At 36.3% G+C, this 26,259-nt stretch overlaps 1 protein-coding gene across 1 annotated transcript in view; it reads left to right on the plus strand.

Moving 5' to 3' along the window:
- LOC107084010 (O-acetyl-ADP-ribose deacetylase MACROD1-like) overlaps positions 1-26,259 on the plus strand; it is a 583,486-nt gene that overhangs the window by 431,348 nt on the left and 125,879 nt on the right. Inside the window, exon 6 of the mRNA XM_015373637.1 lies at positions 10,392-10,465. Coding sequence (XP_015229123.1) covers positions 10,392-10,465 — 74 coding nt within the window. The remainder of the gene's footprint in view (positions 1-10,391; positions 10,466-26,259) is intronic.

A 26,259-nucleotide genomic window follows, 5' to 3' on the forward strand; every position in this document is an offset into this window, starting at 1 on the left:
ACATAATTAATGTGCACAAATAAGGAATAGTTGTATTAACTATAAATGTAAACAGAGTTTTATGGGGCCCCCAGGAACTTGGGGCCCTAGGCAACTGCCTAGTATTGCCTAATGGTAAATCCCCCCCTGACCAGGAGTGACCAATGGGGTGGCTGCAGGCACCAAATGGCCCTGTGAGCTAAGATTGAAATTTAATTTTAAACTGTTACTGTTCTGTTTTTATAATTTTTAGAGCCTTTTATCATTTTAATCACACAGAGCATTTAAGCATTTATAGACATGTCAAAATGACAATACCATAAAGAAAATTAGAATTTAAACAAAACAATAAAAGTATGCTTATTAAAGTATGTATTAAGTTAAGGAGGCTGATCCCTCCAGTTCATGGGTGAATATTGGTAGCCCTTCGTCCACTCCCAGTGTTAGAGCACTGGGAGTCTGTCTTTCTAGGACAACCCTTGACTGGTTTAAATCTGTTTTTGTTTTGCATCAGTAGGCATTTTTTACATCAAAGGGATCAAAAACATCACATTCAGCTTTCCTCAAGGGTCTGTCTTTGGAGCCCCTCCTATTCATTATATACATTCTCCCCCTGACTTAAGTAGTAATAAATAACAGAATGTTACCATATGAGCTTTTAGGTCTTTTGACTCTAGTATATTTTATACTATCAGAGTAAACATGGAGAAGTAGCTTTTAGTTCTTATTATCCACTTATCTGGAACAAACTACTGTATCAGAAGCCTAAGTTGTTTTAAATCAAAGTTAAAAACATTTATTTTTCAAACTGTTAAATTTAAAATTGTTGTATTAAATTTATACTCCAGCTTTTCTTTAAATGCCTCTGCAATATACATCTTGCTGTTTTCTTCTCTTCAAATTGTAAAGCATTTCAAATTGTTTTCTTAAGTTAAATTTTCTGCACAATGAAATTGCATTGCTTTACTTTTCCTACAGTATATAGCAGTTAGAAATTAAAACTGATGCCACAAAATTCCTCACTTCAAAACACAACTTCAGCCACTGTATATCTGTTTCCTCATTTTGTTAAGTCTCCAACAACGGGACAGTAATTACTGTATGTCTGTCTTGTTAATATTGCTTCATTATTATTGATATTAAACATTATGGATGGTGAGGTTCATTCCATTTCTTTTTTCAATTTCCTAAAGTTAGCAACCCCACTGTCCTAGTTCTATGCTTGAATTGCAGCTGGAAGGTAAATTCATTTCCCCCCTTGTGTTGACAGAGAGAAATTAGGAACAAGTTATCCAAGGCCTTTGTGTGATGAGGGAACCAGATTTGTCAGAATGGCTAATGCTAATTGACACTCTCCACCACGCCTTCGTCTTCCAAAGGACTCCATCTCCACTGACATGACGGCAGAACAGGGAGGTTGGGTTGTAGTAAGGGAGTGCGGGTCGTACCTCAGACGGTCGGAAAGAAAAATGAGGGCTCACACTGCGCTGACAGTCCAATCCCTCAGTCAGGCCCATTAGCCACAACAGAATTTTTGCACACATTGTGTGTCGGAGGTACCACCCATAAACAAACTGGTGCCCACTGTGGGCCACGAGGTCACCCAGCATGATAGAGGTTATTAAGTGCTGCTTCTGTTTGGACATCAATCACAGTTGTGCGAGTTGGGTTTAAATAGATTATTCCTTCCAAGGAGAAGACGCCTCTCAATGTCTCCCTGCATAAGAGCCAGAGGTCCAACTACCTCGACTTAGAGAGGTCACTCTCTCTTTTTGTGTCACGTTCTTATCTGTCCTTCCTCAGACACAATCTCATCTCTGTATTTTCCTTTACTCATATTTTTTTTTCTCGCGTGAACTATAAGGGAGAGCTAAGCCACTAGTTGAAAAGTCTTATCTTCATGTGTGAGATAGACCAGTGGTTGTCAGTGTCAGAGAAAACAAACAAACCTCACATTACCACCATGTTCCCCCTAGGACCTCAGCAAGAATAAAATAAGGTTTTCAAGATTAGCTAATTAACTTATTTTGCGAAAGAAGTGGATAGAATAAAAACATTAACTTGCATCCTTTCTTTCAAGAATAACTCAAATAATAACACCTCCTTAAAAATAATGTTAACTGCCCCATACCAGACTTAACAAAATGCTTAAATCTTTAAGGACAAAAGAAGTCATGAAATTAGCCTTCTTTGTAGAAAATTAATTTGGGATTGATGATATCATATTATGATAGTTGGTGGCACAGTGGTTCCTTTCTTTTTTTTTTTTTTGAGACTGCTTTATAAGATTATTATGCCCAGAAACAATGATTTGTTAAAAGTTTCACATAGATGCAGCTATGCAAGACCATAAATCACAAAATGTACTTCAAATTAGTTTTAAAACATCAACTGCTTGTACAGGTTAGGGTTAGGCTGCTCAATAATTATACAAAACACATGGTAACATATTTTTTTCCTAACTGAAACACTAAAGGAACATATTGGATGCAGAGTATTTAATGATTTACAGTGATAAGTGGTTAATTAATCGTTTATTATAAAAATGCATTTTTAAAAGCACACTAAGATTGAGGCACATGATATATCTTTTATGTAAATAAAAAGTACAGAAAATCAAAGAATCAGCTTTTACTGCCAAAATATGACAGTTTATCTTCTTTTGTAAAAAGAACTAAAAAAAAAAAAACCTAAATAAATAATAAAGCACAGTTTTATTTTTGCTTTAAACTGTCTTTCAGTATATTTCCTGAGGTGGTACAAAGTTGCATAATTCCTGCTGTAGCTTTGCATGGATCAAACTATACATTTAAAAAGCTCTTTCCAGCAGCCTTGTAATGAATCCTACAATTCAGGAGACGTCTGTTGAGATTAATGTTTGCATGGAGCTGAGGACTGAGGGGAAGGATGTGAAAGCAAGGACGTGAAGATTATATGTACTGTTTGCTTGACAGATACCCTCCCAGGCATGCGTTTATAACCCTATCAAAATAATCAGATGTGCTCAGCACAGCAAAGCTGCCACTCCGCTTTGGACAAATATTTCCCCGTTTACGAATAACCTTCCACCTTTTGCACATCTGTCTCAGTGATGGATCTTAAGATTGTTGACAAAGGAGCTTCAGCACTAGCAGGTAGCTGTAGAAGATATGTTTGTAATCCACCTAAGCTCTACTGGTATGTCCACACTGTTCCTCCGTAGAGATCAAAAGTGTTTCACAGCAAAGATTTTTTTTTTTTTTTCCTTTAGCCAGCATCATGCTCTGGCTTTCTTTATCCTTGTCTAGGATTAGGAGGGTTGTAAGCATTCATGGCACCTTATCTCTTGTTGTTGATGGCCTGCTGCTGGCGAGCCGGCGATGACCTGGGAAAAATCACCTCCTCTCTTAAAACCTAGGATTCACTACCCAGAGCTTACTTATCAGTTTGGGAATTTCTATGGCTATATGTGGGCAGCAGAGTGGGAACAGGAATTTTGTAGCCCATTTAACAGGGCCATCCAGCACGCATTGTGGTAAACATTTGCTGCACCCTCACAATTCTACGGATGATAAGCCAAGTGTAAACATAGATCTACCATTAGGACAAGGAATTCAGCAAATTTAATCAAACTAGGTTTGTACTTAATTAACTTATATCACATAGTTTTAAGAATCGCAAAACAGACTTAAATCAAAGGAAACCAATCACTTTAACTCAATTTTGTTTTTTTCTTGAAGTCATTTCGACACCTATTGAGGAGTCTTTTTCAACTCCGTTGGCTTGCACTAGAGCAATCTGTGCTGATGTTTTTAAGCAGCATGGACATCTATCCTTCTAAGCACATTCCAAGTCAGGTATATAGAAATCTAAACAGTCTTTCCTACACTTGACCAGATAACTATTTTGAAGAACCCCACCAACAATTGGACGGTGCGGCACAGGAGAGCTCGCAACTCTGATGCTGCTGTACACATACACCTCAAGAACAAAGGACGCAGCTTTCGACGAACAAAATGTTGAACTTTTTCAGAAGAAAGACGGCTTGAAAGAGGCGTGAAAGAAGCCATATTGGTTACAAGGGAAATTAAATCAATTCCTGGAACTCATTTGAAATAAAAATAAATAAGCTTGCTCATCATGATCCAAATGGCCCAACATAAAGCCTATGCACAACAAAAAAAACTCAAATACTCCAGGAGAACTACGGGACACATCCTGCCTTCATCTTAATGGAATGTTTCCAAAGAAAGTCATAATCTGTTGGGTCATGGAGGCCCCTTTAAAATTTTTTCAGCCTTTTTCTTCCTCTCTTTCTTATCCAGTAGCTTCATTTCTCTCTTTGTCTTTATAACCTTCTGTGGGGCTGCAAAGTCGGTCACGGCCTCCACTGATGGTGTAAGAGCTGCTCCGGGCAGTTTGACACCCGGGCTGTGGCGCATGGAGTCCTGGGGCGCTACTTCGTCCTCCACCCTGGGTCACCTCACCTCTCCATTGGGCCCTGATGGGGTTACAACCCTGCTTCCTACTGTGCTTTCCACATGAAAATACAGCTCTGCTTCCCTCAACTAGAACGGTCGTCACTTAATGATTTTTTTCCTCAGGTTCAAACCATCGTCTACTAATCTGGATTGTATTGTACCTTAAATGGTTCACTCTTCCTTTCTGTCAAAGAAAAACATACAAAAATGTATGGGACCAAAAAAAATTTTGAAGCTCATTTAAAAAAGAAAATAAGGGGTAATTATCTAATTACATACCTCTAATGGTGAATTTGTGATGGCCTATCACATGAGATCATGTAAAAACAAAAGGAAACTCATTGTTGTAACATGAAAGAATGAGGGGAAAAAACACAAAGCTTACTTGATTAATAGTAGAAAGTTACAGTTCCACAACAGGCACGCCAAAAAAGCAAATATTTAAAAGATAAAGGTATATAATGATATTTTATGATAAAAGGATAACACATTTTCATACAGTAGGATTTTATTTATAAAGAATACGTTGGTACTTGCTTCTAAAATTGTAATGAACATCAGCGAGATACTGCATTGCTAAAAGCTAAAAGCTGTCATACTATATGTAGTCTTTTAGCTCTTGCAGCTGATTCCCTTGTTTTAAAATGTGTATATATTAAACAATATTTTCAACTGTCACTACGGGTGGTATGGCGTATTAAACAAACATGTAAAAATAAAATAAAAAACCTTTTTTTTAATCACTTAAAAGGAATGCCTAGACAAAAGCAGACACATTTTGGAAACATTTTCAAAAAATATTTGTCAAGGTTTGGAAGCATCTCCGAAAAAGTTATGATCTTACAAAACCCGTATGGACACACCATCTAAACAACATATTTATTTATTTAATCAGGACAGAGCACATTAATGAACAATCTTATACTTCTGTACAGATTGTAAATGAGCCAGATTATAGCATAGTTGCTAATTTACATCTGTCGTTCTGAGGTTGGAAGACAAAACAACACAAGATCAAAAAATACAATATCAGTCAAAACACATACTGTAGACACATGTTCAGACAACATATTTAGGGTTCTTAGACATGAGTACCCATTTAGTTAAACAATTTTAGAACTCCCCTTTAAATTTAATTATTAATGCACTTTTAGATATATTTCAAAACTGGTTAAATAAACTAATAGGAAATTAGGAAAGACTGACTACTCCTATATAAACTTGAGATACTATGATTTTAATGTTTTATTTACAGCAGTTTTAACATTGTTGGCTGTTTTATGCAAATATTACCATAAAATGTCTTCATAAGATACGGCACATGGCATGGGTTCCCTTAGCATCTTCTCTCTGGATGCTGCACTCTGCTGGGTGATAAAGTAGAGAAGCCTTCAGCAGAAATAACACTGCGCCACCTGAGCCCTCATCAGGGGCACCACACTGTACATTTCCCATCAGTGCACCTCACTAAGACAAATCTCTCTGAGCCAGCCATATTCCCAGCATAGTAGAGAGGCGAGCCAACTAGAGCACAGACCCTGGAGGGCCCACCATCACTGTAGCTAATGCTAATGCCTCAACAGCTGACAGATTGGCTTCACCTAAACCCTGCACACAGGAAACCCTGAAAAGGAGGATGTTTGGGAGAACACATGTAGAAGTAGAACAGAATTTGTGCATTTTGTGTGCACTTAGGCATATAAAGGACTCTGCTCACTCAATCTTCTGCTGAATGTCTTTTAGAAAGTGGATTGTATCAGCAGAGCTGCTGGATAGTACCTGACTCGGAGGCCCAAGAGCAGTACTAGAGGTTGGGTTTTAAAGTATTTTATTATATCCGCTGGTCTCCATGTAAACACACTTAGCCATGCTGAAAGAGACAGAGGGACAAAAAGAGGAGAGAGGAGGAGGGTTTATAGTTGCATAACGAGAGAAAGCTGCTGATCTGCTCAATTTGGAGCCGTTAACGTTGTATTGTTGAATTCTTCTGCCAGGCCACCCACAGCTCTACTGATACCTTGTTTCTTGCCTTGCTTCTCTGATGTCTTTTCTGATTGTCAGCAATTTAAATGTATTGTTCTACTTTTATGCTATCTTATTTAATTAGGCCTCTGGCTCACCTTGTTTCCCATTTCCTTCCTGCGCTGCTATGATTAATAGGTATACTTGTCAAATCAATAGAACATTTGTAGAAGTCTGCTCTAAACAGATTAAATGTTCTCTGAAGCTCACTTCTAGTGACCCGGAGGAAATATGTTTTAGACTTCATTTTGCATGAAGTTTATCAGGCTGTGTTCAGAATGCAGGTCAGAGACAGATACTTGATTTTGTGTATACCATATATTTAATTTGTTTAAGCGCTTCTGACACTTCTTGTGTTTTTGCCGTGTGAACAGCTGGTCCTATCTCCCTGAAACTATTTTTCTCAGCTTTCCTGTCTTCTGCACATCTGTTTTCCTAAGCTACTTGATGTGCGAGTTTGCTGTTGGTACACCTGCACAGGTGTGGAAACAGCTCTTCAAAGGGAAACGTCAGCATTAAAAATGTGTCTCTGAAAAGGTTAAGTGTGCTTTAGATGGAACAGAAGTCAGGTGACTTACAGATTTCGCGATTCTGGATTAGCTTCAGAGCGCATGGCTCTTGGGGGTTCCTTTCTAAAGTACAGGAGCTGTGAACAGACTTTGCTCTGTCTGCAGATGCTACAGAAAAAAGCTGTAGGAGCAGGCTGGCTGTCACTTCTGGCTGGTATGCAGCTCACATCTTGCTTCTCCCTAAGCTTGAACGGGAACTCTGCAAGGGCTTGGCAGTGTCTCTGGCCCCCTCTCCTCTCATCAGTGTAACTTGGCCACTCCTGTCAAGCTGGGAAAGAGGAGGAAAAAAACAGAGAAAAGGAGAGAGACATCAGCAGCAGTCAGATAGGTGAAGGTTTAGAGGATTAGGTGCATGCGTCTTATATTGACTTTTTAGGCAGTTGATTAAGACAATTTCAGTAGTAGTTACTGAACGGCTTTGACAAGAGGTGGCCTGAGTCACAGATAAAAGAATTCAGAAAATGTTAGGTCAAATCTTTGCAGCCTTTTAGTTTCCTTTACATTCCTGGTAAAGGACAAGTCAATATTGTGCTTGTAAAGCTGTTTCATGGGTCATAAGAAAAAGTCAATGACTGAAGAAAATAGAAATCTATATTTTTGAAAATATGACCAAAGCACTAACTAACAAGTTGCAACTGTGACCAGGTCATTGGATTAGTCGGTGCTGGTTGAAATTGAGGTGTTAACCTCTGTTGTTATAGAGTCTCCTTCGACCCTGTGGTACCGTATGAGAGTCAAGGGTTTCTAAGTAGAGCTGTAAATCTTCTATGGGCTCATTTAGACTGAAGAAAAATGCTCTGCTTGTTTTTTGGTTTCTGAATGTTGCATGACGACAATCTTTCTTATAGGTTGCAGAAGGGCAGCCACAAACTACCTTAAAGAATGTATGTAAAATTTAAGGTTCATCTGTGAGTCTGTGTTTCTATGAATGCAGAGTCTTCATCATTCCAGATGGAGTTAAAAGGTGGATCCATTTCGACATAATGTCTCCAGCTGTGTGATCCACTTTTTCATATTTTGACCCTGATGAGTTCTGGCATTGTCTTCTCAGAATAGTCATGCTCTTTCAGGAAATAAGGAAAGTCTATTGATGGAAAAACCTGTTCATTTTGTATTTTCTGAGGAGACAGGTGACCTAATTTTTTTGGGCACATTGCTGAACCTGGTCTGACAACCTTAAATAATAAAATGGCCCCCATAAGCTTCAAAAGTTGGCACAAGACGACATGCATCACTTCTTCCACCTACCCCCTTACCCCAGTACATCATGCACCTCAGGTTTAATGTGAAGTTATTCAACCATGTTATCTTTTTCCATCATTTAAAAGCGCAATCAGTCTTTGTAGAAAAGCAAAAAGAAATATTAATATTTGGAGGTTTTTAGATCACCTATTTTAGTCAAGCTTTTCTCTGGCAAGATGGTAATTCATCACTGCCTTTTCAAGTATCTCTAAAGTGTTATTAAATTTTGGAAACATCCAGGACTCTGTAAGATAATTGAAAGCTGACATCTTTTATAGACATAATATTATGTTCAATTAAGTTTAGTTATATACTTTCTTAGGGCATTTTAGAAGAAATACAATCTCAGCTTATATCCAGTTAAAGGTAATATAGTGTTTAAGAAATTGAGAAATACAATTCAGATAATCACAATTCCAACTAGACTATCCAATTGCAGCAAGTCCTCTTTGACCTTTTAACAGTGGGAAACCTCCAACAGAACTCTGTTCGGTATGAGTGGCCCATGGTCAATACTTACTAGGAGCTGAGTCGCAATATGAAAAAATTGAAGCCTTGACCCAGTACTGTTTACTGTCTGTAAGAAAAAGTTATACATTGAAAATAATCAATATATGTCACCGCCTTTGCACAGTAAAAGTTGGAGTTAAATCTAAATGCAGTCTCTTGTATTGCAAATTTGCCCTTACTGCAAAGTCTCCTATTCTTTTTATCTTTTCATAGCTTTTACACTTTTGTGTATATGCGTTTGCTTCTATTTGTCCTTAATCTGGGATACATGACTTTGCTCACTGATGCATAAACTTCCCCACACAGACGTTGTGTTATTTTATTGTATCCTAAACCAAATCCTGGAGCCAGAGGTATTTTCTAAGGAACAAAAACAAAGACTCCCCATAGTTACTTGTAGCAATAGCTCACTCTAAGGCTCTATCGTTAAAAGAGACCAAACTAAAGGCTATATTACTGGGAGAGTATTACTTTCATTAGAAACCTAAAACATGACAGAACATATAGTTATTGATAGGAAATTCTCTATCAGTGACTCTTTTCAGGACAGAGATGTAGCCAAATCATGAACTCACACAACAAAAACAAAGAGATTACATGTAGTTAGAGGAAGCAATACCTTTATCAATAGTTGTGTGACAGCTGCACATTGAATCATTGAACCAGGGGTACTTTCTGTGGGAAACCAAAGAGGGCATCTAAAACTATGATAATGGTTCTTTTCAGAAAAAAAAAAAATGAAACAAAGAAACGGTAGAACCTTACATGGAAAAGAGAAGATAATAACCCATAGTACATGATTATTCTCTGATCTAATTTTCACTTGGAAGCAGAAAAATGTTTGCTTTATAATTGTCATAACTTTTTATTTAGCAAAACAATGATTCCTTTTTGATCAATGAAAGTTGAAGAACTTCATATTAGCAATTTTTCAGCTCTTTTGGTACTGGCCTATTTACTCTATCAAGCTATCTATTCAAGTCTATATTTCGCTGTTGGAGTTTGGTCCTGTGAAGTTATCTACAGAAGCAGCAAGTGATTTTAAGATTAGTATCAAGCAGTCTTCTTTTTCCTGGTCTAATTAGAAAATAATCAGAGCACAGTTGTTCTTTAGTGTTAACACCCTTTAAACACAACTGTTAATATGATAGTTTGCTGCATTGTGTCTAGACTACAGGTTCATGTTGGCAAGCTGATAAAATAAAAGAATAGTGTGCATGATCACACATCAAAGTGTAATTTCCCCATAAAGATAAAACATTAATCAGTTCTTCTTGAGGTGGTAATGAGTAAGGGTGTGATTTCTTTCTATGTACCTTGTATCAACACTTTAAAGACCCTGCAATATTGTCTGTCTGTGTTTTTACATCACCCTGCATCTGGCAGCACTCGTCAACAGCAGTTGATGAGACATTTGGTCTTATCTCACTAAGAAGAGCAGGTTGTGCTGCTTTTTATTCATTTAATAGCAATGCTTCTGCTACCTGAGGAAGTATCACTTTCCAGACTAATGTACTTTGTTGCCGTACTCAGTTTCTTTTTTTTTTTTGGGTGGGTGGGTGCATGCTAAGTTTAACTTGTGTTTACACTGTTTTCACTGTCTCCTTAGGCTATCCCAATGAGCCTGCAGCAGACATTGCTCTGAATACAGTGAAGAAGTGGATTGAAGATAACCCTGATAAGGTATGACAAATGAAAGAGCAGCCACTTTCAGAGAAATGTTCTTCTTTTTGAGGCACTTTCGGTGTTGGAATTTGGTTAATTTTTTTCTGTAAGCAGAAATGATTGGTCCACAGCTGAACCACAAATCCTCAAATGCCATGCATGTCTAGATCTGATGGACGACTTATCCGCCTGGCAATTTGAGGTCTGCATGCATATCAAATTAAAAGCCAGTCTGAGACTAATCAGACTCAAATGGTCTGTTGACTATCTAATTCCTCTTTGCTGGGGAGTGCTATCAAACTCAGAAATACATAACTCTTAAACGGTGATAATCTCATTTAGAGGACCGTGCAACATTTTTTACACACCTTTATCATTTTCACACACTATCATGTTACCACCACAAACCTTAATGTAAATTTGGGGCATTTTTACAATATACCACAAAGAGTACTGCATTGTTGTTACTGTAGATGAAAGGATCTTTTCAATATAGAAAATTCATAAAATTGCTTTTATATATTTCCCTATGGGTCAATATTTTTAAGCCATTTTAAAACCGGCTAGCTTTGAGCTATGTGTCTATATTTGGATGCCTAGAGAAAGAGTTTTCAATTAGAAAAGGTTTGAACTTTACCTGGTCTATTACAATAAATCATCTCAGCAACTGTCCCTGCAGCTCAGGCTGTAGCGTCAAGGTTCTTATGTGGTACAATAAGTAATTTCTTAAATATAATTACCCAACTAAAAGGTGAACACTGTGTCCAGTCTTGTGTTTTTTGCAGCCTGTAGTTGTTGTTATATATATATATATATATATATATATATATATATATATATATATATTTTTTTTTTTTTTTTTCCCAGAATTGTGCTATTTTTAGCTTCATGCATCGTAAAACTATCTCAACTTCACTGGTTTTGCTGAGATAGTTTCCCTAAAACATGATGCTGTATTTAACGTTTCATTGAAGCGAAGTTGTTAAGAAGGTAACGAGGTGCATAGTCGGTTGTTTTTTGGGTGGGGTTTATTCCACAATGTGCACAGTGTTTTTACGGGGATAGCAAACAAATTTAAGTAGTTTTCATGTGACTAGAGCAACTTTTTTTTTTATTTGTGCTGGGGCCCCTACATAGATTGAGCCCGACTGTAAATAGGATTAGAGCTTTTGTCTAACAATGGCATTCTTCTTTCATTATTTCATTAAAGCTAAATTTAGATTCGGTTTCCATTTGTTCCATATTCTTTCTGTTTGGAGATCATAGATTAAAGAGTTCTGTATGATGTGTTGGGACTTTGTTATATTACCGAAGTGTGAAATAAAACAGAGTCTGATCATAGATCCTGACACTCACAGTTTTGATATCAAACAACACCTAGGTATGATGGCTTTCATTTTCTAGCCAAACCGCATAAAGCTTGACGTGGGCTTTGTCTTGAACTCTAAGGCTCATTTTAAGAAAATATTAAAAAAAGGTTATTTTAGTTGAAAAATATATCTAAACGGCTCTGCTCTGCTTCGTGTCAGAAACTGAGTTGGGGGTGGTTTTTAAACATTTTTCTCCTCCCATGTGAACCACTGTAACAGTCTTTTTAACACCTTCAATAAAAAGACAGAATAACTCACTCCAGTCAGTCCAGAACACTGCTGCTAGGCTTTTAAACAAAATAAGAAAGAGAGCACTTACAGTAACTCCTGTTTTGGCACTTTCATATTGCCTCCCCAATTACTATAGAATTCATTTTTATATTTTAGTCGACACCTTTGAAGCACTGCATGCCCTAAACTCAGCTTTCTTGTCTGACCTTTTAAGTGCTTCACAACACATCCCAAAACCTTGGATAAGCTGGTGAGAAAAGACAGTTTGTTTTTTGTCAAACAATAGTTATCAGGTTGTAAAGTGTGTTGCCACCTTTTTCACACTGAATTGATTTACTTCATTAAAAATAATGCAGCTAAAGACACTTTTAAATAGCAAAGATTATGTTAAACAAGGTCTAGACGGTGTATATTTTAATCTTTTTTTATCACAGATTAAATTTTTTTTTTCTTTACATTGAGTGATTTAGATATAGAAGCATTTTTTGTTGATTACCTTGCCTTATATAAATAGATTGTATTCGCTAATTCAGCCATCCTAAATTGGTTTTACTGGGCTTTATTAAGGGGTATAAGAGTAAAAGGGGCTAAACAGAAATGCTAGCTAAACCTTTCATATTAGCTACTTTTATTTAAAAAGACATCTATTTCCTGCTTCTTTTTGCAATTTTTGTTGGTTAAAATTCAAATAAAATACATTGAAGATTATGGTTTATGAAATATTAAAATTTGAAGGGGGACGAATACTGTGCAAAGCACTATACAGTACTAACATACATTGAAGGACTTTTGTACTTAACAGCTGCAGTAATGTAGTATAATTTGTGCAGAAAATGAACTGAACTGTTATCAGACCGTGTAGTTAACATTACATGGCCTTGATGTCAGATTAGATCTGATTATCGAGTGAAAAATGCCAAGCAGTTAACATTGTACTTAATGCCGTGCCAATGCCTTGATATTTCATTATCTTGTAACGTGTTTGGCACTAATTAACAGGGTCAAATTCTAATAGATATCAACCTAAACCTGAAAATTATTACCAGACACACTGCTAGGAGTTTGATACTTTTGCATTAGAGTGTACCGTGGCTTTCAAATGGAGTTCAACAGATTTGAACATGACATATCTGTTTTTTTATGATGCCAGATTTTTGTCAACTTGTAGCGAGGCTGTATGAGCCTTTATGGAACATTTATCAGTCTGCGTGAGTGAATGATGGTAACCTTCAAGGGTCATCTCTATTTACTGAAGCACTGTTTATATCTATCTGTCACACTGGATTGAGGCGTTTATAAAGCTTACAATTTGATGTGCTGCAGAATGCTGTGAACTGGCCCCCAAATGATACATATTTGCCAGATTACTTTGCAGTAGATAAACTACTGCAGCTTCTCCCCACCAGTTGATTCCTGTAGCATACAGTGGTTGAATCAATCAGCTCCCTAGCATCAAGTGTGTTTTGTATAGCTCATATGTGCTGTAAATAAAAGGATAATGCGTGAAGCTGACTTTTGTGGCTGTGTTGTTCCACATATAAGATTGCCACTTAATCAAAGGACAATTTACTGTACTGCTTTAACTCTATGGGTATTTCAGCTTTGGGCAAGCCTGCAAAACATTTTACAATTCAAGTGGTGAGGGAGTTCTGTGGAGGCCTGCCCATACACAGTTTGTTAAAACTGTCTGATTATACATGGTTAATACTTAACTTTAACTAGATGGAGTCAGTAAGCTTTTAACAAGATCAGAGAGCATAAAGTAATGCGTTTTACTCAGGAGTGTAGAAATATTTTCCTTCCGCTGGATCAAATCACAGAGCAACACGAGTTACATCAGGAATCCATCCCTCCCATTTTTCTTCATGCATTATTGCACAATGCTTTAGAGTTCCTGGTGCATGCCCTTTTTTCCAGGAGGATACTAGAAAAAATAGCCCTAAAAATGAAAGCATTCATATGTTGCAAAGCTTTGCATAATAAACTAGTTTCATTATCTGTGGAACTCCAATTTTGAGGATAAATTCTGTACCTTTCTGCTGAGGAAGGTTTATTGTAGATTAAAAAAGGTTTTCTTTTTGTAGCTTTTTTTTATGTTTTTTTTTTTTTTTATTATTATTATAAGTTTAATATAGAGTGAATGTAACTATATTCAACACTTTAGCATATAATGAATACACTTAAAATAAATAATCACTGATGATGTTGAAAATGGAGTTTATATTATTATAACCTGTTTATAGTACTTTAAACACATTTCAACTCATTAAAAAATAAAATCTGTTTTATATATGGTGATATTTTTATCTTTGAAACATTTCTTACATTATTAAAAATTAGATCAACCATAAGTCTTGGTATGATGGGTTCATGGTTGTAAAATTCAATGTTTTTTCAGGCCTGAATGTTACTTCTGTTATGATGTTACTGTTTCATGTATTTTATCTTTCTTCTATATTTAAGGAAAAGCCGACTGCCTTAGAATGTAATTTGAAATGCCACAAAGTTTTTGTAATAACAAACTTATTATAAAAGCAGGTCAAACTATATGTTCAAAGCACTCTGGAGTGAGAAAAATTTTAATCAGTGCTGACGAAGAGCTATAAGGGATTAGGGCAATGTTTAATGTTGAGTCATTACTGTGATTTTTGGGTTGCAGTTGTAAATGCTGCAGCACTGGCTCACTTCTGCACAACACATGAGGTGTAGAGCTAATTTATTTTTTAAAAATTCTAAAAGAATCAGTAACAGTCTGGTCTAGCTAGTTTTCAAATTGTACATGCTGGAGTATTAAATGCATAGGAAGTCAATATTGGAGCATTTTTTTGTCTGTGTGTCACCTTTACAACCGCAATCAAAAGGTTTCATGGCTTTTACTGATTATGGAATAAAAAAGATTGTCTTACTACCCTTGTATAAATTCACAGAATTATATTTTCCCTCAAAGTACCTTTAGGCAAGTAGTATATCAATAAATGATTATGTTCAATACAAAAGAGCACTGGTCTGAGATGACAGGAACTGGTCAATGCTGCTATTATATATATATAAATAAAACAACTCTTATGATCTGGGGAAGCAACTCACCGTTGCCAAAATAAGATTTAATTTGTGAAAAGATTGTCATATTTTGTCTATGCCTGATTTAATTCAGGTGTTGATCTTATCTAAAACATTTCTTAATTATATCTATCCTCTTCTAGGACCCATAGATGACCAAAATTGAGAAAATTCCCTCTAACAACCACAAAATTTCCAGGACTGATCTTGTCAAGAAATCCCCCTTTTTTAATACAGACCTCACATTCATGGAATAAGACACCAGATTTTATATGTACTGTAGGATGCTCTGTCTAGATTTAGAGGTAATCTGAACAAATACAGCTTAAGTTTTGTGTATTACTATTCACAATTCAATTAAAGTTATTTACATTGCACCACTTCACAACTCAAACAATTCAGTCAGATCATACGGTCAGATTTGTTCAAAATTTTCTATCTAAGAAAACCAGCTCATCATATTGACTTATTGACTCGACAAAATCCTTCACACCAAGGATGAATTTTGTGACCTTGGCGAGGAAAACTCCGTTTTAACAGGAAACAACCTCCAGCAGAACCCGGCTCAGTGTGAGCGGGCATCTGCCGAGGCCGATTGGGGGTCAAGGAGAAAGAAGCAGAGATACATAAGGTGACTGTTAACCAGCTCCACAGGCAGCCCCATCCAGGAAACACACAACCAGGCAGATGAGCTCCGAGCCAGCTCCATGTTGGAGGAGGAAAGAGAGCACATACAGTATAGTTAGTTACAGTCAGAGAAACAGGACTACACTGAAAAACAGACCAACCTTCAACATCTATAAACAAAGTTGTTGATGGCAGCCGGACAGCTGGTATTTCTCTCCAGGGTGATGTCACTGCCAAACAGGAACAGAGCAGATGAAGCTATTATGATGAAAAAATGCAGAATGAGCACAGAGTTGGAGCAGGAACTAACAAATACTGCAGAATTGGAGAATAGAGATAGAATAAAGCAGAATGATTGAAAGTGGTCCCTTTGTCCTCCAGCAGTCTAAGCCTATAGCAGCATAACTATATAGACAGTTCAGGATTATCTGAGCCGCTCTTAACTATGAGCTTTATCAGAGTAAAGTAACAAATGCATGGAGTTTTTTTTTTTTTTTTTACTTATAAATGTAGATAACAACCACTGGCTTTGGCAAACATCCTCAAAAATTCAATTTATCATGACGGCATTTGGTCGATTGACAGAACTAGAGTCAGCGTGATTGATGACTGACACATTTCTATTTCAGGCACCATCGTGTCGTGACAAATTATGAGATGACAGCTGTTTACTGGATAGGCTGCTCAATCAATAGAATCATTTATAATAAAATCCTTCAATGTATTGTTCTGTGAAAGTTATTTGCAACAGTGGCTCAGGGTATAAACTGCAAATTGTTTTCTAAGATTATGTTAGAGCGAGAAGTTTTGTGAGCAACTTTGTCATGCGCCGAACAAAGGGCTCGCTCACCTCGAGCTTTGTGTGCTCAGACCCAAAGCGTCTGTGATGTAGGCATCCAGAGAGACGAGTCATTTCAGGGCCATGATAAGGGGCCTGCTCTGGGAAGATACAGTGCTATTGTGACTGAATTTCAGCACAATGGGCTGGCTGAGGATCTGACACACCGGGGGTAACAGAGCACTGACCACAGGCTCCCTCTGCAATCCTCTCCATAGACTCATTCTCTCCAACATTATGGACGTGGCTGTGTATGTCAGGCTCAGCCACTGTGGTATCCATATAGGCGATAAATTTAGTTTTGGCAGGTTGTAGTCATGCAATTGATGTGTAATTGAAATGTTCACAACACTGGTGTGTGGTTTGGGAATATATTAAGACAATGCAGGAGGATAAAATGGGCGAAAAAGACAATTTGTAATTGATATACTGAAAGTTTATCTTTCAGGCGATGAAGCATTCACCAGTGCACAAAGGAAGGCTATGGTTATGTGAAACTCAAAACTAATAAGACATCAACTTTCATTTTAACAGATTATTCGTTCTCCTCATGGTCAACTCATGTTTAAGAATAGCAGATAATTTACTCTAGAGATGCTTTAGCGCAAATCAGAACAGATGAGAGATTAAGACATATTGGACTCAGCCTCCAACAAGTTTCCCCAATAAATAAATATAAATACTGTACTATTTTAAAGGAAAACCTAGATTTTAATTTAAGTTTTTTACAGGTTTGGAGAAGTATGGAAAGATAAAAATGTACTGAGAATATATTGGTTTTACCATTACTGCCCATCCATCCATCCATCCATCCATCCATCCATCCATCCATCCATCCATCCATCCATCCATCCATCCATCCATCCATCCATCCATCCATATATACAAGCATAACTTTCTTTTTAGTTTTCTTTTTTTACTTAAACATTACTTCACTTAAAATGCTTAAAATCCACATGAAACTGACAAATCTATACTTCAAAGTTGAAGAAAAATGGTCTACAAACACTGCAAATAAATGCTTAACCCTTAATTTATGTATAAAAACTATAAGAATCCTGAAATAAATTAGAAAAACCCTTAAACCAGCACCACAAGCTCTACAGATGGCATACAAGTGTTCCCTCCTGATAACCGCCCCATGTCTCTCCAGTCATTTGGCTTTGCTTTATTTCTAATTTTCAGATCTAATTTGGTTTAATTTGAGCTTACATAGGTTTAATCTGCAGATGAAAAATGTGGTCTGACACTTTATTTGGCTGCCATGGATGTGCTCTGGACAGCCAAGCGTTTTAATGAAGCATTTCAAGGAGCCGGCAGGCCCCGTATTACTGAGACAGACTGAGCACTTGAGACAGATTGAGAGTCTGTAATAAGCTCTGCTGCATTGAGCTTCTCAGGACTGAATTGATGTGTAGAGATTTCACCTTTCAATGTGCCACTTGCTTGAGCTTTAATATTAAGCATGCTGCTTTGGCAGGGATTCTCCAAAAACAGGTGTTTACGTTCCATTTTCTGTTCTGTCAATAATCTGTTTACCTTAGTAGCATCTGTCACCAAAGAAATCTGATAATATGTTCTCTCACAAACCCAATCTGGAAACTCTGTGACAAATGTCAAGCGGCTATTAGGAATGAATAGAGTTGTTGGCATTATATCATAACTTGCCTGGACATGTATTAGTTTGAAAGATGATTAATGTGATAGTTGTCATTTATAAGAAGAAGAAGAATGTTTTTTGTTCAGTATAACTCAATTTACCTTCAACATATGTTAATTAAAGATCATCTGTCAGACACACCAAGCAAAGTAAACAATGTTTTTTTTTTTTACATTGTTCTTTCTACCTTGAAGTTAGCATTGTTGGGAATTCTCTTTACAAGAACAAACCCAAGCAGACTCAATCAGTTTGGGAAACTAGTTTCTATTGATGCAGTACTGTTTAATGTATTTACAGCTGTTAAAAACAGATGTCATCTTAAAGCACTTATCAAGAAAACCTTATTGGCTCAAATGCGTGCCAAATTAAATAGAAACAATTAGAATTAGAAAAAATAGATATAACATTTTTGTATATTTTTAGCCAACAGATTCTTTTTTTTTTTGCTTAAGAATAATAATTACTACATTCTGTTTTAACAGTTTTTTTTAGCTTAAGAGTGTTAATTTAAATAATAATTTGTTGAGCAAGAGATTAAAAGAAAAGGTTAGGCAACTAACTTATTAAAGTGTGAATTATGTTGGAATAAAATGTGTTCTCTGTGTACAATATTTAATGTTTGTGATATAAAGGTAAAATTTTATTTCATTTGGATTTGGATCAAGAGTCCTTTTTTTGTTTTACCAATTGAGTGCTTTTTTTTAATCAGTTGGTTCAAATTAAGAAAGTTTTTGTTTTGTATATCAGCTACTGAAACAGGCAGATAGAGCATTTAGTAAAATTTGGTATTTTATTAAATACCAGTCTGAAGTATTTAAGAAAAGGAATTTTCTGTCTCCCATTCTCATGCTTTAAAATAATCAGCAGGTATTTAAATGCAATACATTGAAAGACTACATGTTATCAGTTGTGTATGGTCAACACTAGTGTTATGACCAACGTTAGTTTCCTCTCGTACCAATAGAAACTTTATATAAAACAAAGAGCTAATTATTGTTTCATTATATATTCACTTAAAATGATTGTACATTATTATATTTGTAAAATTTATTTTGCCAGCTTTATTGATATACAACTGATGTTTATGCACTAATAAAGCTAAACTTAAAATTAAACATATTTTTAAGATATACCAAAACAGGAATCTATTAGGTTAGGTTAGTGAATAATGTATGAAAATAATAAAAATATTATCATAAGACAGGGTACCCTGTTGGTTGCTCAGTCAGGCTGTCAGACTATTTGCCACTCTCAAGTGAATAGTAACAATGATAAAGCTCTACATGTGTAATCCAGCAATATGTGGAGGAGAGACTTTGTACTTTTAGCAGTTCTTTTAAATGGGTGGTTCTGGATGCTCTGAAAGCTCTATAAAGATCTTTCATCGGGAAACCAAATCCTTCTACATGGATCTCATCAGTTAAGTGGATAGAACAAATGTTAATCTAGTAAAGTATTAATGGATTATTAATAGTAGGTCAGGTTTCTATTTAAGTTGCCCTAAAACAGAATCATCACACTCATTTTCATTCCAGGCCAATCAGCATTATTATATCTATAAGAGGGCTGTTGAAGCTGTGTAAACTAAACTTCTCATTGTATAACTTTATTCACTATGAGCACCCTGCTCTGTTATTTTAAATTTACGCCCATTATATTAAGAGTTTTAGCCACTTTATGCACTCATTATATGCCTTTTTTAGATCTTGACATCTTGATAAATTGTCTTGGTGAGCCTGAGCCTGAGTGATTCTGTGTGTGGGACTTGAGTTTAACACACAGTATGATTTAAGTATAATAAAATCCTACTTAAACAGCTATCTGAGCAGGGCAGAGCAGATCACAAGACATGATCGTAAAAAAGAAATGTAGACAAGAAATGTTTTACAGTAGACATAACTGTAAATAGTGAGAAAGACCTGGTTAGAAAATCAGTTACATCAGTTAGATAATGTGGGAGAATGGTAAGACAGTTTAGCAATGCATTTAAAAAAAAAAAAAAAAAAAATTTTATGACCTGGCCTGAATTTCATCAAGTGCTCCGGTACCAGTCGTTCCCATGTCCAGGCAATATAAATACTATTGCCAGGAAACTGTTTGGATACATTACTTTGACTTGTAATTTCTGACAGAATATGAATCTTTCCAAAAGCTTTTTTACTATTTGTAACGCACCTTCAATTAATCTACTCGTTTTTACAATATGTAATAATAAATTTAGCCTGTCACTGTCCTTGATGTCTTCATCTAATCCAGATTTTGGTTACAGAAGTTAATGTAAAGGGCAAGAGTGGAGGAGTGTTGGCCTAGTGGTTAGAGCAGTGCGCTTGAGCCCTGAGATGGTTGCAAGTAGCTGGCTCGATCACCGCAGCCTGGACTCTGGGTACCTGTGCAAGACCCATAACCCCACATTGCTCCCCAGGCGCTGCACAATGGCAGCCCACTGCTCCCCAAGGGGATGGGTTAAATGCAGAGGTAAATTTCTCCAGTTTGACATTAATAAAGTTCAATTATAATTTTTTTTTTAAGAGGATGGGATGTCCACATGATACAAGAGCAAGACCAGATCAAGTCATCACAAAGTTCTTTGGTTCCTTAGTTCTTAGACAGCATCATTTAGATGCACCTCTGCTTCAACACACCTGGACTATATAGTCAGGTGTTTAGCAGGACTCTAATGGTAAATCAGACATTTGATTGAGGTTTGTGGAGATGCATCTGAAAGTTTTAGGAAAATGGTCCCTGAGGATCATAATTAAGAACCCTGTTCTAGAATAATATTGAATTTTCATTCTTTCCTAAAAGCAAACAATCCTAATTTTTTTTTACTTCAAACTCTCTTTTATTAGATTCAGAATTGATTTAAATGTTACTAGAAAAGTAACGTCGTGGACTTATTTTAGTTATATTTATAGGTAAAGGCTGAAACCCCTGCTAGTTTACTTCATTTTCTCAGTGATAGAGCAGTGCACAAATAAATGCTCCCACCATTGCATTAATTCTCCATTATACTTTGTAGCCTAGCACCCACTTAGACGTCCTTGCCAAGTGTTGCATCTGTGATTGAGAGTGGGAGAAAAATGTTTATCTGCCTTGGATTTAGGGATGTTGATGTGCAACTGGGGGTAGTGTGTGGCGGTGAATGAGGGAATCAAGGAGAAGTGCCCAGATGAAAAAGCAAACTGTACTGTGCTATGTCCATGACTAGGCTTTTTTCTGACCTTAGAACCTACATCTTAATTTGGGTGTAAAATGCCTTAAGAGAGAAATTATAAATATATGAGTGTTTTTTTTTTCCCTCTCAGAGAATTACTGTGTTGGCATCAGTGCTAATGTTCATCATGCACTCTGTTACATTAGTGTCAGACATTTGGCCAAAAGCAGTAGAATGGCCCTTTTATGATCTGCGGGTTTTTAGTATCTGGCTCTGTCTAGATATTATGATCTGCTCTTTGATTTCCTCGACCTCAGGTTGGTCTACTTAAATATTGCAAGCTTAAGTGCTCACATTAAATTTCTGAACTGACACAGGAGAAAGTTATCCTTAAGTGTATAACTTTTCACACTGTGGTTTATCTGCAGAGGGAGACACAGCTTTGATTAAGCGCTCACCCTGTCAGAGATAATGAAAAGTTTATCATGAGCAGCAAATGCTTCAGTATTTTTGGTGTTTATCTGAATGGTCTGATTGAGCTCTCGCTTCACAGAGAAATCCTCTCTGCACCAGTGGGGATTAAGCCTATCATACCAATCTATACCCAAAGAGCAAAGTATTGCTTTACTCCTGGTAATTGCAGAATAATCACCTGTTTCACTCATGTAAGGTGACTTTGAGTGTTCCTTTTGCAGGGAGATTAATATTGAATGTCAGTGTTTTATCCTTAGCTTGAGAGGAGAAAAAAAAAGGATAAATGAAACATTTTCAAAAGTGATGGCATCAGTCAAAAGGTAATTGGAAATCTGCTGCGATTAGGTGTGTAATGATAATCAGGTACCAAATATCTTACGAAATAACACACAGTTGTCTGAAATGCTTGTAACAATAGTTGTTTGAATTGTTTTCATGATATCCAGGTGCTTGTGTACACGTCCACTTTGCTGAAAAACAAAGCGCTTCACACACTGACACATGGAGGCCTAGATATTCTCTGAGTTCAACTCGCTCTGTTCCTGCAGATACCACAGCCCCCCTCTATGCTTATTGTGCTGGAACAAGCTATCTTAATGACATGCTAATTGATTTAGTGCAGTGCAGATAGCGGTAAGCTGGCACACCGTGATAAAGCAGGAGTGAGCTACTGGTTCAGAAAAGGACAGGAGACTCATCAAACTCCAGCTAGCTCATTCACTCCATTTGAACACAATTTTACACCGCTGTGCCCGACGTTGAAGCATGGAGACCTTTACTGGGTGTTTCTGCTAAAATTGTTTTGTGTTTTTGCTTGTAAGTGCTTTGTATGCCAGTAGTTCAGGAGGCATAAACAAAAAGACTGACTGTTGTTTCATGACTGATCTTGCCAGTCTTATTAACTCTCACCTTCAGCTGATATAAAAAAATCAGTTGTGCACAAGTTAGGCTTTCTCAGCATCAGTAATGTAATTATGTTTTATGTACACTGCAGAAGATGCACAATGAACTGGTCAGTTGTAAACCAGTCTAAAACTGACTTTGAAATGCACTTTTTTACATCTAAAGAAAGCCACAAAAATTACAATTCACAGTACTATTAAAAAAAGGGAGAGCTGTGCATCTTGGCAGGTCCAACTATTACTTTTGTTAGTAGTACAACCAAGACAATTTTCCTTTCACTGCGTTTTATCCCTTTTATTTTGAAAAATAGCCCTGGTTAGGTCTTCATCAGACCCCTGTGATTATCTATCTTAAGATGTTTTCAGGGTACTTTTTAATTGGAACATGGATCCAACTTATTATACCTGCACACTTTAAACAATGTAAATACCCCTTGAGCTCTTTTAATATTTTGTCTGTGCAACTATGCAGAATTTAGTGCTTAATTATAATTTTAGCATTGAGAATAAACAAAAAATATATTGTTACACCCATTTTTATACTCTCCTTTAGTCTTAGTGTATTTTCCTACACACAACTTTTTAGACTTTGCAAAGAAAACCTGCATGGACATGGTTCCCTATATGTTTACACTGAATATCGTCACTTACAGCACTACATGTCTTTGGTCTCAGAAATTAATTGAGCTCCTTTATTTTTTATTTATTTTTTATTTTATTTTTTTATTCAATTGACTCTTTGCCACTAAAGCGGATATTTGTTTTTAACTAAGCTAGATTCTTGCCTAAAAACCTCCAATATTCTCCTTGTTTCCATCATTTCATTGTGAGTTAAAGCGGATTGGTGAAGCTAGGCAGCAATGGCAAAAAAAAAAAAACTGTATGTATATATTATACAAAATGTATATATTATGCTTTTCATTATCTAAAATAATCTTTTAAAATGTGTTTTGATGAGAATGTAGCTTTTTCCTTAGACCTGGGAATTTTTTTTCCCTTAAGAACTAAGATCTGATTTCTTTTTGACACCTGACAGCTTTTTGTATTCTAACATAACATTTTTTGTACCTTTTTTTAATGTCTTTTTGAGAAACTTTAGACCCGATAGCTTCTTTTCAGACCTGAAATGTAGAACATATGAGCTATTTTTAAAAATCTGTTTGCATAGGTTCTATTTAATAAAACAATTATGATTATGTTTATTCCTTTAAGCAAACACATACATTTTTTAACAAACAGCTTTTTCAAATCCCCAAGAACTTTTAATTTGAAATCCCTAAAAGAAATGTAGCTTTATTGCAAACTGATCAAGACAGTTTCATCTAACATTAAAGGCAAGAAGAGCACCAATCAAAAAGTAGCTAAGTTTCCCACAGTGGAGGTGCTGCAGAGATCCACAGCTCAATTGGTAGAATCTGTTGACAGGACTAAACCAGTAGTAAATGTGTTCTCAACAAGTTCTCCCCAATGAAAGAATGAAAAAATAAGCTTTGCATTAAAGAAAAGCTATTTTAGGTGCTCTGCTCAAATAGGACTACAGTAAAACTCAGGGTTGGCATTAGGTACAGTGTCCACCAGAAAGTAACTGCACATCACCCTGAATACACCTTCCCTCAAGTAAAGCATGGTGGTGGCAGTATCATGCTGAGATAATCCTTCGCTGGGAAAAGAAAACTTAGTTATACCTGATAGGAATATGATTGGAGTGAAATTCAGGAAAATCCTGGAAATCAAACTGTTGCATGTTGCAAACTAGGGCTGCAACTAACAATTATTTTTCAAATCGATCAATCCATCGATTATTTTTTCGATTAATTGATTAATAATCAGATAGCAAAAGGTTAACTAAAGAAGAGTTTTTATTAAATTAAACCAGGAAAACTAAAGTGCTTTCACTTCAGGAGTTCTGGATAGAGCATATTGACAAAAATGCTTTTTTAAAATCTTAAATACAAGATGTTTTTATATTTTTTTTACAATTTGATTTAAGTATTGCTCTAAGTGGGTCGCTCTGTCAGCTAAAGGCATGTTTTACAGTCTCTATACTCCAGTTAAAGATTAAATTGGTTGACGAATGTTCCAAAAATCAATTACGATAATGACTAGTTCGATTAATGATTTGAGCCCAACTTCAAAAGCTTTTATTTAGAGTAGAGCCCACCTTTCAGCAGACCCATGGCCCCTAACATGGCGCCAGAACTTCAGCTGAAAGATTTAGATCAAAACATATACAAATATAAGCATATACAAACAATCTCCATTTGATTGGACAAAAGTTAAGGTTTTTTAGGAGAAAATAAGAGATAGTTCTAAAAATGGTTTCAGGAGTTGCAAGACATGTAATATATATATTATTATTTTTTGCAGTTACAGTTAAGATTTTTAACAACCTGTTAGAAAACTAACAGCAAACAGATTCATTTACTCACAAGACTGAGTTGTAAATAGCTTTAGGGTTCTTGCTGAAATATTAAACCCTGCATGTGGTCACTATTCTTTGACCATTTATTGTTGATTCTTTATCACCACAGCATAAACAAACATGTCCTCAGTATAAATAATGATCTGCTGATTTTATATGGGGAGGACATATCCATGGCGTACCAGGGGTACTGATTTTGCGGGTCTGTTGCTCAATAACGGGAAGAGGGTGGAGACCACCACTGTGATTACTTTAGCTGTTGCTGGATGATTGCATGTTCTCTGGCATGTGATTAGGGGGAATGGGCCATATCTCTCACAATCTCAAAGGGAGATCAAATCAGCCTCAAAGCCTGGCTTCAGGCGGTGGTGCATTTGAAAGTCAATGTTTTATTTCTGGCATAAATTACTTGATCACAGCACTTTTTCGCCCCAAGGTTGTATTTGCAAGTGAGGGTTCTTTCAATTAAGAGTTATAAAAGAGGGCGTAATGTTTACATATGTCTGCCTACAAAGTCTCCATCAAATCCACTAAATTTATTCAAACTTAAATAAAACTGAGTAGAATTATCCTATAAAGATAATTTGCACTTATTTCCTCCAAACTTTGCTTTAATGTTTTACATACTGTAGGAGCGAGAGGTGCCGGAAAATAAATCCAGGTGCATCATTACTCGGTTCTTTTACACCGTGCCAAAATGTTCAAACATCTGAGCATGCCTCTCTGATTATTTAAAGGTTTTTACCCTCTGATATCAAAGTTCTGGTTGACATGAACATATGCTTCTGTGGGACTTAGCCAGTTTGGACACTGGAACGATTCATGTAACTCAGTAGGGGTGCAGAGATGAGACTGCTCACTAAATCCAGCTTCTTGGTACACACTTGAGTTAGGGTTTCTACACCTTCTGAAAAGTTAAAAATACTACAAAGACTATAAATAAGTATTTACCAGCTACAGTATGGATAAATATTGAAAAATGCTGGCTGCACGAAAACCCTTCCAAGCATCTATCCATCTAGTTGCTATCTATTGATCCAGCAAGTCATCCACCTTATTGCCAGGTTGTCCTTG

Source organism: Cyprinodon variegatus, unplaced genomic scaffold (assembly GCF_000732505.1).
Source record: "Cyprinodon variegatus isolate N-32 unplaced genomic scaffold, C_variegatus-1.0 Scaffold90, whole genome shotgun sequence".
NCBI lineage: Eukaryota > Metazoa > Chordata > Actinopteri > Cyprinodontiformes > Cyprinodontidae > Cyprinodon > Cyprinodon variegatus.